Consider the following 12,378-nt stretch of genomic DNA (forward strand, 5'->3'; position numbering starts at 1 on the left):
GTCCACCTCTCATTTGGTTACTGAGAGCTCCTGATCCTCTCTACTCTGGAGTGTACAAAAGTTGCTCTACTCCAACCAACTCATCTGCATCTCAGTCTCCTACCTGAAAACAAGCCTTCACCATCCATCGTCCACCCCAATGGCTCACTGATTAATCATCCCGCATTCTGCTACAGCCACTGGCTTCAGACCTTATTAAAACAGAAAGGACAACTTCCTCCTACCTCTCCTGACTCACATTTTATAGAGCAATGTTTCATAAAACAAGGTATGTAGACATATTCTTGAAGATACAAACATTGTATCATGGTTTTTAAACACTGGGTTTTCAAATATCTCTCTTCTACAGGGAAGCTATGAGAGACATTTACATAGAACAAACTTTAGTTTCTTAATTCTCTAGGGATCTGTGGGCTTATTTTTAGGAGCCTATCACTTTTTTTTTCCTCTAGAGTAGATTGAGATAAAGGGGTATTGTGATACATTCTAAAGTCTTTACACCCCTTCTTCTCTCCCACTGCAAAATTAATATTTCAGCCATACACAACTTCTTATTTTTTGGTAACTAATTTCACATCTCTGTTCCCTGTGCACATTATCCCCTCTGCTGGAAATGCTTTTCCTCCTCCCTTCTTGGTGAGAATTTACTGATATTTCAAGACCCAGTTCTATTTTCTTGGGAAACATGTCTGGTTTATCTCTGGGTTCCTACCTCATTTTATACTGCCTGTCACATTGTGTTTTCCCCATGTGCCTGTGTGGGATTTCCTCATTGGAGAGTAAGCTTCCTTGAGGTCAGAAACCATGTAACTGTCATCTTTATACATCTTTAAGCATCCATAATTTCCTATAGTATTGGGATCATAAAAGTGTTCATTAAATTAAATAGAACTAAGTGTTTTTGTTTTTTTTCCCTCAACCTGGAGCTTTTTGTTGTATCATATGAGGTAGGTTAGTCCCTGTCCTTGAATGGCCACCCAGGAATGTTTTCATAGTGGCGTCTCAGCACATTACTGGATGTTGGCGTGAACACATGAAGTGTCTTCAGCTCTAAGTTTCTATGATCCTAAGTTGCACTGTGCTTAGGGTTGCGAACACAACTTTAAATTAGAATTGTTCCTTGTTTTTGTACCTTTTTCCCTTTTGGGGTCACAGGAGCTGCCTTTTCTCTTATCTCCTTGTTTTTGGGAACTACCCCTGAAAAGTTACTTGTCTCAAAAAATGCTATCTATCTCTCGGTCTGTCTCAAGAAATTTTTTCCATCATTCCCCCTCCCCATTTTTCTACTACACCTAGCCCATCACGGCCCATTTTCTCAGGAGTCAGTCCATACTTGTTTTCTAAGCTAATTGTAAGAAAAATTAATGAGTGATAACTGAGTTGTCAACAACTAACCCTGGTTTAACATAATTATAGCTGCCATTATTAAAGAAATGTTATAAGTTCCTTACATGTATTATATCATTTAGTCTTAACACAAACCCCATAAATTATTATTCTTTTTTAAAATTTTTATTTATTTATTTATTTTACAGACAGAGATCACAAGTAGGCAGAGAGGCAGGCAGAGAGAGGAGGAAGCAGGCTCCCCGCTGAGCAGAGAGCCCAATGTGGGGCTCGATCCCAGGACCCTGGGATCATGACCTGAGCTGAAGGCAGAGGCTTAACCCACTGAGCCACCCAGGCACCCCATAAATTATTATTCTTATCTACATTTTAAATATGGTGAAACTAAGGCCCAGAAGTGAAATAACTTATTCAACGTGATATATCTAGGAAGTGGTGGAGTTTGGATCAACTTCCAGTCAGTTTGATTGCTTTTAACCACTTCGTTAAACTGGCATTCCTCCCTCAGCCCCCAACACACATGCCACTGCTAATTTTGCATTAGCACAATTATAAACTGCGAAGTACAAGACACCATGGACAGTCAGAGATTTGGATGTGAGAAGATTCTTCTTTGAATCCAATAGCCCACACTGCCCGGGGACCAAATATTTAGCCTAATCATAAGACTACATTTTATAATGTATACTTATTTTTTCCTTGCTTTATTGAAGAATATGAGCCTCTTTTACACAATTCACAAGTGGCACATTTTCAATATTTATTTCAACATTTAAATCTAAGAGGAAAGCTGAGGTTACAAAAATAACTTCAGCAGATGAAAACACAACAGCTCCTCCATCCCAGGACTGGCTGTGAGAATGTGTTCCATGAGATGTACATTACACACCTCTCACAAGGCTGGAAAGAATCAAAGGGCAGCAATAACTGTGAGGATCAATCAAAACTGACCATTCCATTCCACCTGCATTTATTGAGAGAAGAATGCAGTAGCTGTCTTTGCTCCTGCTTCTCCCACCCTCTGCTCCTCACAGCTATACTCACTTGAGCACTCCTTGTAGGTCAAGATATCCCACATCCCACCCTATTCTGATTTTAAACTGTGTCCAGTGAGCAAGGCTTGCTCCCAGATCTTTGTTCCTGATATCCTTCCCCACAGAAAGGAACCATTGCTTCTGGAAAAAATATGACTGATCCAGGCCTGAGGCACTGCAGATACAAGATGACTCTAGAACACTTTGTTATATCAGAAAGAAAGAAAATGCTAAAAAAAAAATAATGGGGAGGTGAAGTAGAGACACAAAAGCCAGATTGAATGGGGTGCTCATAGATGGAATCTTGGACCATCTAAGCACTAAGATAATTTTGCACCTTAAAGAATTATATACCATTGAAGAAATCCTGAGAGCTGAAAGTCTTTACTGATATCATAGGTGGATTAAAATAGATTGATATATTATCTATCTACATAGATAAGATAGATGATAGATAATTAGATGGATAGATAGATAGATAGATGGATAGATGATAGAGAGGAAGCCCACCAGGGAGGTGGGATCTTGCTAACTGTAGAATCTTGAGTGCTAATAAATGTAAAGGAAGGGCTGAAGATAGAAAATCATCATTTTGTAACCACCACTGGACGGCAACTGTAGGAGAATGTAGAATATTTGCATAGTGTTAAAAAAATCTCCATGTAGTCAATTTATTATTTTGAGAGAGAGAAAATAAGTAATTATGGAGTGGGGAAATTGGACCATATCTGGAGCAGATGATCAAACTTCACTTCACCAATGTGAGACAGATGGTTGTCCTCTGCCTCCCAAAGGGATACTCTCATAGAAAGACACAAAACCACCTACAGAGAATTCTGGATAAGAAGGCATTACCTGCATCCATTTATGAGGAAATATTAGACAGACTCAAAAAAAAAGGTAATCCTATTTACAAATGGCAGGAGAAACTGTATTCTCCCAAAGTGCCAATCTCATTAAATTAAAAAAGGCGTATCTGTAAAAATATTTCAGATGAAAGAAGGCTAAAGAGACATGGCAACCAAAGGTTACCCACTCTAGTCTGGATCCTGTTATGAAGGGAAAAAATGATATAAAGGACATTATTAGGTCATTAAAAACAGAATATAAATATTAGATTAGAATAAAACTTTATATTAATATAGAATTTACTGGAGTTAATAACTGGTCTGTGATTATGTATGAGAATATTCCTACTCTAAGGAAAAATACACTGATGTATCCAGGGATAAAGGGTTCTAATCCATACAACTCACCTTCACGTGGTTCAGTTTGGGAAAGAGAGACAGCAAACGAGATGTAATGTACACACTGAGTGAATATGGGTTTATGTGTGTCTTTGTATTATTTTATTATTGTAATTTTTCTATAGGCTTGAAATTATTTCTGAATAAAAGTTTAAAGAAAGGGATAAAAGAAGTGCCCTTGATCAGGGAAAGCCTTCATTTATAGCTCAGATCAATGTTTGCTAATGTTTTCCCACCAGTATGTTGGCAACATACAACAGGGATAAATAAGCTAAGTGGTGGGTTAGATGCAATTTGAAATGCATTCAGTTTTACTTATGTATTCAGTTATCAAAAACTTACTGAGCACCTGTCATGTGCCAGACAATGTGCTATGGTATGGTGTGCCTTTTTTCTTCTCCTTGAAAGCATGCTAGACTATGTGTGAATAAGAATAATAACTGCATTAGGAACTCATTTGGAAGCCACTGGCTGAGTTGACACAACTAGTTCCAGAAAAGTGTAGCTCTGCTACCTTTCTTCTGTGACCAGCCCATGTTCCTTGATGTTTTTTAGTAACATAATTCATGCTTTCTCACTTCTAGAAAATCTGCCTGAAAAACCTATAGATTACTTCTGTTTCCTTAAGGATGAGGCCCAACTTTGCAGTGTCGTTAAGTCAGAATTTGGAGTCCTGTTGTTAACCTCTGCATAGTCCAGTGGGACACCCAATCCTCCCAGATGGTAACTGCCAACTTGTATGTGCACCTTTGTCTCAGAGTATAGGCTCTGAGACTCATGGCACCATGCACTGCTTTCCAATATTATATCATTAAAGGTCCAGTTTGATATATTTATTGTTCACTCTCAAGAAACTCTCAACCCATTCTGGTTCATTAGAGTACAATGGAAAGGACTCTTGGGTTTTGGCAATTGACAAAGCTCAGTCACTTAACGAATGCTTATAGCCAAATTATATAATATTTCTAATTCTATCTTCTCTCTTTTAACTCAAAATAATAGTGCTCTATTTCTCAGAGGATGGTTGTAAGAATTAAGTGAGACAGTGTTTGGCACAGTGATTAGCTGTAAAATGTTAATCATTAATATTACTTTCAGAAGATAAACACAATTTTTATTTTAATGACTGGAAGCAGGATTCCTCTTTAGGGTGATATAGGTGATATACTCCTTGTTTAAACTGCTTCTCAAGGAGAGCAAGGCCCAAAGGTTATGGTTGGATGGACCCAGGGTTGTGAAAGAGACAGTAAAACTATTCTATATAGCTGAGCAACAGAAGTTAGAAGATAAAACAACAACCACAATGACAAGAAAACAAAAAAAGAAAGTTTAGAAGAAATGAGAGAAAGTTTTGTCTACACAGTAGGGTGCCAAAGAGGTAGGCTGTTTAGTGTTAAATGTGGAGTTGTTGACTTTTCAACAAGTTAGCCCTCTCTCTCACCAAACTTCCCATTAAATCTGTGACTTGAGCGAATGTTCTTGGTTGGTTGGTTGGTTGGTTGGTTTTGTTTTGTTTTGTTTTGTTTGCAGTTTGTTTCCATAATGCATATTGAGGTTAAAAAAAAGTGGGTTCTGTGACCAGGACCACATGAGCAGGGAAGAATCAACAGGTGCTGAAAAAAAGCAAGCAGGACTGAGAGCTTTGTAGGAAGAGTAAGATCTAGAAGAGCCTCTGAGAAGGAATCTCTGACAAAGTACAGCAATCTTGGGGGATAATGAGATGGCAACTTAACCTGAAGTATAGATTTTATCCCTATTATAGGCAAAAGAATGGAATTGGCTAAAAAAGCCTAGTGTTCAAAGTTTTTAAACTAGGTAAAATACTAAAACTTGCAAAGTATGATAGATCCACAGTCTTTTATCCATAATTCCAAAACACCACATGGTATTAAAATGTTTTGTTCAGTGTCAGTACTCTGTCACTGGAAAAAGCTGACCTTATTCACCATTGGGCTGCCAATGGCCTTTATCGTGACAACGGGTGTATTTGTACCTTTTACTGAAGAGTCGTGTGTGTCAGATTACGGTGTGCTGCTCAGATTCTGTGAGGATTGTTGGCCACATAGGCATATATGCCACTTGTCCTTAGTCAGAAAATTCTGAATTCTTAAACATATCTGGGGTTTTGAATAAGAGATTACAAATAGGAGTTCAGGAAAAAAAAACAGGAAATTTTAAATGAGTGATAAAAGGGGATTACCTTCCAGTGTATTTCTAAAGCTGAAATTGGCAGCTTTATCCATGGAATCGGATTCATACTGGGTCAGACTTAGGCAGAATTCCACATCAGCGGAGGAGGGGAGCCTTGGGGTCCTGGCTTTGTCGTGGTTTCCAGGATTGCGCAGTAACGGTCCCTCGGGAGATCCGTCGCATAAAGCCTGCCGGCTGTTGTACTCCTCCAGGCGGGTGCAGATGATCTACACAAAAACCTTTATGTTAAGGGAGTTGTGACCACCTCAACATCAAACGGGGGGTGGGGAAGGAGGGCAGGGAGATTCACCTAAAGGTTCATATTTTAAAGGAAATTGTTCAAGGAAACAGCGTTCTGAGGGTTGTAGAATAAGCAATGAAAGCTAAAATCTAGAACAGAATTCTCATCTTGCATCTACTTAAGAAAATGAGTTAAATTGCTTAGGCCTCAGTAATCAAAGGAGGATAATAAAAATGACTTCATATAATTGTGTCAAATATGTATTTGTTGAGAACATTAATCTGACAAGCGTCTGTTAAACATCCATTGTAGGACTTTGCTGGATGTATGCCCACAAAGCTAGCCCTGGTCCTGAGTTTACATCTGTGCCAGCTCTTGTTTTCTCTCTCCACATATCTTCTCTTTTGGCTCTCATAGGTTTCCTGGCTTACATCCCCACTACCTGGTGAGAACTCCCTAATTCCTATCTCTAGTTCAAAACCACTCCTCTGAACTTTAAACCTGTATCTTCATCTCTGACTTCCCATTTCAGTGTTATCTCCCATGCATCTCACATGTAACATTTAGACTCCCCAAACTCTGTTCCTCTCCCCGTATTTCCTATCACACCAACTGTCCTGCCACTCAAACCCATGAGTCATCCTTTTTAAGCCAGAAACTGGTGAGTTTTCATTTGTATTTCATTCTCTTGAGTCTTCCGCTAATGATTGAAATCATTAGGCAGTCTTGTCAATTGTACCTCCAGAACATAGCTGGAGTCTGGGTACCACTCTTCAGTTTGCTTACAAATGTTGTGATCTGACTGTTAAAGTCAGGTTGGCTAGCCTTCTCTGAGCATTACACGTGCTTCTCCCTGCCACGACTTTGTTCATGTCTAAGCATGCTCACTCCTTGGCATGGATCTGACATCTGACCTCATCTTCAAGGCCAAGGCAGTATTTTAGAAAAAATCGACCCTGTTAACTCTCACTTCGAAAGAAATTTGAAAGGATCTGACTCTAAATATGAAGAATTTTGAGGAAATCTTCACTGAATTACTTTGCTCATAGTTTCATTTATAAGTAGGCAGAACAGTAAACTAGGATAAAAATATTTCACTAAAGAAGTCAAAAGGATCTCTTTCAGTATAAATACAAAATAAAAATTGTAAACAATTAAAAATATCACAATAATTTAATAGGCAGGTTTATCTTTTATCTCAGTATTATATAAATTAATTCATCTTAAAATCATTGATGCCTTAAATTCAGTGAGAGCAATGAACTAAGTAGCAAGATATTAATCTTAACTCAGAATAAAAAGTGCCCAAGAACCACCCTGCCATGACAGACTTTTCCTAACAGTCACATACTTCCACAGGAGGCCTGTGCCCACTGAGTAGATAACATTATTCTTTGCCAAATGTAGACTTCATTTACTTTAGACTCCCTTGATAAACAATCAGTATCATCTCCCTTAGAAAATGTGGTCTCCACGAGGACAACTTTATTATTAGGACTTCCCACAGAATCTAGAATACAGGCTCAATCAATATTTGATGGATGAATAAACAAATCAATGGACGAACCAATGAATCGTCTACAAACTACAGACGTGTTCAACAGCCTTTTTAACTCATCCTGTAATTGGTACCAACCTCTGCCCTAGAAGATATTTTTTTAAACATATCATTTGTATTAAACATACAATGAGGCCCTTTTCTGATCGAGATCATGAGGAGAGCATCACTGTGTACACTTTTAAAACTTCACACAACCACCTTGTAGATTTATATGATTTTTTCCCCTATTTTAATGATGAAGAAATGCAGTCTGAGTAGGGAAGAATACAAAAGGCTAGTAGCAACTGAAACCCTGTTTTATGATGAATTCTTCTGTGGACAACAGGCAAGACATGGAACAATACTTTAAAAGTGAAAAGGCTTCCTGGTCACTTGTTCGCTTCACAGTTAAAAATAATCAAGACAATCTTATCAGTCTCCTGCTCCAGTGAGTTTGCCCTCTAGAGAAACATAAAAGCAAATTCAATTACCACGCGATGGAACTGAATGAGACGTGCCCCCTAGGAATGGCTGCTACTGTGTTGAATGAGAGACACTTAGAGAAGCTTTTAATTTGTGGTCATTAAGATATCACTTATGAATAGTGTTGTGTGGTGGAAAAGAGCTGGATGCCAAATTCCGGGAGATGTGGGCATCAGTTCTGACTCCGCTACTTACTAGTGATGTGTCAGTGAGCATGTTATTTAGACTTGCTAAGTCTCAATTTTCTCAATAATAATAGGAAATAATATTAAATATAATAGGATATAATAAAAAATACCATTATATAACATAGTAATGTATAATTCACATCTACTATATTAATAATAAAATAAAATACTAATAGAAAGTAGCACAGTTTTACTATATTAATAATAAAATAGTAATAGAAAATAGCACAGTTTTTTTGCCCAGCAAATGTCAGTTTCCAGGGTTCTTCACAATTTATGACAGTCCTCAATCATTTTATCCACACGTAGTAATTGAGAACTAGGTCTGTTGGATGACTTATCTAAGGTCATATGATGTTTAGAGCCAGAGCTAGAACATTAATACACTGTGCTGATTTGAAATGTATATATCCACGACATTTATTACTGCCTGTAAATGGCTTAGGAATGGTTGAATAAAGCTAAACTAGCTTTTGCATTGAACATAATATATTGGATTCCTTTATCAGTCGATTACCTAGACATCATGGCAGGTACATAAATGAAATCATTTTCATTCCTGTTGGAATAATAAACCATCTCAGGACTTTTTCAAAAGATCCTAGTGCCTCAAAAACTCCTACAGCAGACTTGTTTAAATTAGAGAGGTTTGAATGGAACTATTTTTGCTGAAATGCCAACTGCCAAGTGACTAAGTGTTCAGATGACTGGATGTATTAGTAACAAGGAGGAAATCTTCCCTGGTTCCAGAAATAATTTGAAAAACTTAGTTCCAAGTCATCATGTTTGTATTTGATACAGGAGACTCAGGGAGGGGAAATTGTTAGCATGGTAGTTAGAATCATGGAGATTACAGTCAGACATGATTTCTAGTACTGGCTATTATTAGCTACATGACCTTGAGCAAATCCCTTAAGCTCTCTGAGTATTAAGGTTTTTCATCTATACATGGGGATTATAACAACTTTTTATGAAGGATCAAATAATGTAACATATGCAAAGCACTTATTATATAGTTTCAAATAGAGTGTTTAATAATGATTGCTGTTGGGGTATCTGGGTGGCTCAGTCGGTTGAGTGTCTGACTTTTGATTTCGGCTCCAGTCATGATCTCATGACGATGGGATGATCTCATGGTCGTGGGATCCAGCCCAAAGTCAGGCTCTGCATGCAACGGGGAGTCTGTTTGAGAATCTCTCTTCTCCCTCTTCCCCCCACTGCACTCTGGTGCACGCTCTCTCTCTCTCTCTCTAAAAAAATCTTTTTGTTTAAAATAATGACAGCTATTATACTATTATTGAATACAAGACCATTGGGGATGCTACCAAATTGTTTTTAACCCCAGCTCTATAACTGGCTGAATATTCATTATGGGAATAATGAATATTGATACATAAAGATGTTATAGTAATAATTTCCACCCATGGAACTGAAAGAATATGTCAGATACTAAACCAGTCATTTTACATTAACAGATCCCATTGAATTCTTCCACAATAATGCCTTAAGATATATTATAATACTATTCTAATTTTAAAGAAAACATTTCCCAGAATAAGTAACTTATTCAGTATCTTGTAGCAAAATTACAAAAGTCCACTGAAACTCGTGTTACTGCGACTCAAAAGATTATACCCTTCCACTACATTTTTTCTGCTTTCCATTGCATTTATTGCTTTCATTAACGCAGAAAACAAGCATATATAATAATTGCAGTCCATTGTTTTTCTGTTGCGATAAACCAAAGGTCAAAGACTCTAAATAACTTGTTCAATATCACTTGGCAAGTGGCAGAGGTGCTCTGATGAGGAAGTTCTTCTTTTTCTATTTCAACACAGGTGATTTATAGCATAGGATGGGGGAAAGAATCAATGTTCCAAGGCAAATGAAAAAAGAGAGATAGAAAGAAGAAACAGACATATTAATGGAAGTGAACCTAGATAGTGTTCTCTTAAGCTGAAGTATATAGCAACAAACTACCAGCTATTAAAAGCTGTCAGGAGCAAAGATTCTATTAGGGCATTAGAGATTTATCTGGGGAAGAAAAAAAAAGTAAACCATATGACATTCCACAGAATCTTTTTCATAAAGAAAAAAAAGAGAAGCTGTTATTTCACTGAGCTGTTGTCATGGTTACCTAAAACCCATGACTCTCTGCTGAAATGTGACTTTTTTCTTTTTTCTTCCCACTGTTTGCTTCCATGTGATGTGCTTTCCCCTGATGAGTGGATTCCCTGGCCACATTTCACTCATGTGTATCATCTAGGAATGTTTATTTCTCTCTGTTTTGGTCTGTCATGACAGCTACCTTGATACACCTTTCCTTTTTATGGCTGGTCTGTCTGCTGCCTGCATAACATTGGATCTGATTGCATTGAGCACAGGTGTGTTTGTACTTTAACGTTATTAAGTAACCCCCATCTCTAAAAATATTGGACTGCTTTAACTGATCACAAACATGCTTCTACATTAAAAGCTCTTGGCATTAAAGAACTAGGTGAAAAAATATATACAGAAAAGACACGAATTCTGAATCTGAGAAAAATTGTTTTCTAAACATACTATCACTAATTCATATATTATTTTATTTAATAGAAAATCCCATCAGTAAATATTGTTAATCTTGCTTAAATAACACTCAGATATATTTTAACTTGCTTGATTTTCTCTATTGTATTTTTTTTCCGGCATGCATATACATACATATTTGAAGCCCAGAGAGAACTACATAAAATGTTTTATTCTACATGTTGAGTGAGTCAGCACTTATTTTGTATTGATGTGTCCTTGGCCTTGGGGATCCAGTGCTATAAAGAAGTATGGTCGAAGTTTCTAGAAGTCTAGGCATGCAGAGTTTAATTTTTAATGTATGTTATTGTTAGAGTTAACATTTCTATGATTCTTAATTTTGTTCAATTCAGCATACATTTATAAAGCCCATTCTATGCCTATATCATGGTTCTGGGCTCTGAGGATACACAAATAAATTAGAAGTGGTCTCTTCCCTGTAGCAGCTGACATTCTGATAGACAAAGGCAGGTTTGAAAACAATGACATGAACTGGTTTCTATCATATAAATCTGTACAAAGTGTAATGATAACTCAAAAGGGTGAGGGTCAGTTCTACCTGAGTAAAGGATGCGGATCAGAAAGAATCTAATGGAATATTTTTATTGTAACATAAATGAAAAGGTCTACATCAGAATATTGATGCTAGTTGTCTGTGCAACTGAATTTTAAGGGAGTCCAAGTGGCTACAAGTCAAATTTTATATCCATAAATCAGTGACCTAAATGATCTCTTCTGAGCATAAATGGTTTCTTATTAACAGAGAAACAGCATTGGAGTCAGAGACACAAGGCTTCAGTCGTCTGCTGCGTGACCTTGGACAAATCCCACCTTTTGGGGGCTTCTATCTTCATTTGTAAAATAAGGGCACTATACCACACACCACTGAGTATCTCTTAGCTCACAGTTAGTAAATGCTATGAATTTCTAAAAACTCTGTTTTGTGTTGTAAAACTCCTGGAATTGAGGAAGAGATGGAGGCTTGGCACTCCAAGAAGATTTCCAAGGTCCTGTGAATCCGCACCGGAAGCTGTTTGATTCTCACTTCACACAGAGCAGCTCCCATCTTGATTTGAGTGTACAATTCAGGCGGAAACATTTAAACTAGGGGTATGTTTATTACAGAACCTAAGTTTCTAAAGTGAAATAGATACCAGAACAATTTCCAGATTCATTAAATCAGTGATTCTCAATGCTGGCTGCACACTAGAATCACAAGAGAAGGTTTTATTTATTAATTTTTAAAGACTTTAAAAAAATATTTATTTTAGATAGAGAGACACAGAGAGAGAACACAAACAGGAGGGGCAGAGGGAAAGGGAGAGAAAATATCCACCAGACTCCATGCTGATCATGAGGCTGGGCGACAGCCTGGATCTCACCGTATGAGCTGAAACCAAGAGTTGGAGGCTTAACTGACTGTGCCACCCAGGCGTCCCACAAGAGACTGTTTTAAAAACGCAAATGCCTGGGGGTGGCTGGGTGTTTCAGTCAGTTGGGTGCTGGACTCTGGTTTTGGCTAGGGTTGTGATCTCGGGGT

At 37.6% G+C, this 12,378-nt stretch overlaps 2 protein-coding genes across 3 annotated transcripts in view; one reads left to right on the plus strand and one right to left on the minus strand.

Annotated features, from left to right (window-relative positions):
- The window catches only part of TYR (tyrosinase), a 97,203-nt gene that overhangs the window by 80,383 nt on the left and 4,442 nt on the right, over positions 1–12,378 (minus strand). For both annotated transcript variants that reach the window (XM_047692189.1, XM_047692187.1), the window contains one exon: positions 5,829–6,045. In XM_047692189.1, coding sequence (XP_047548145.1) covers positions 5,829–6,045 — 217 coding nt within the window. The remainder of the gene's footprint in view (positions 1–5,828; positions 6,046–12,378) is intronic.
- GRM5 (glutamate metabotropic receptor 5) overlaps positions 1–12,378 on the plus strand; it is a 704,461-nt gene that overhangs the window by 51,955 nt on the left and 640,128 nt on the right. The window lies entirely within an intron of this gene.

The sequence above is a fragment of the Lutra lutra genome, chromosome 10 (genome assembly GCF_902655055.1).
Source record: "Lutra lutra chromosome 10, mLutLut1.2, whole genome shotgun sequence".
Classification (NCBI taxonomy): domain Eukaryota; kingdom Metazoa; phylum Chordata; class Mammalia; order Carnivora; family Mustelidae; genus Lutra; species Lutra lutra.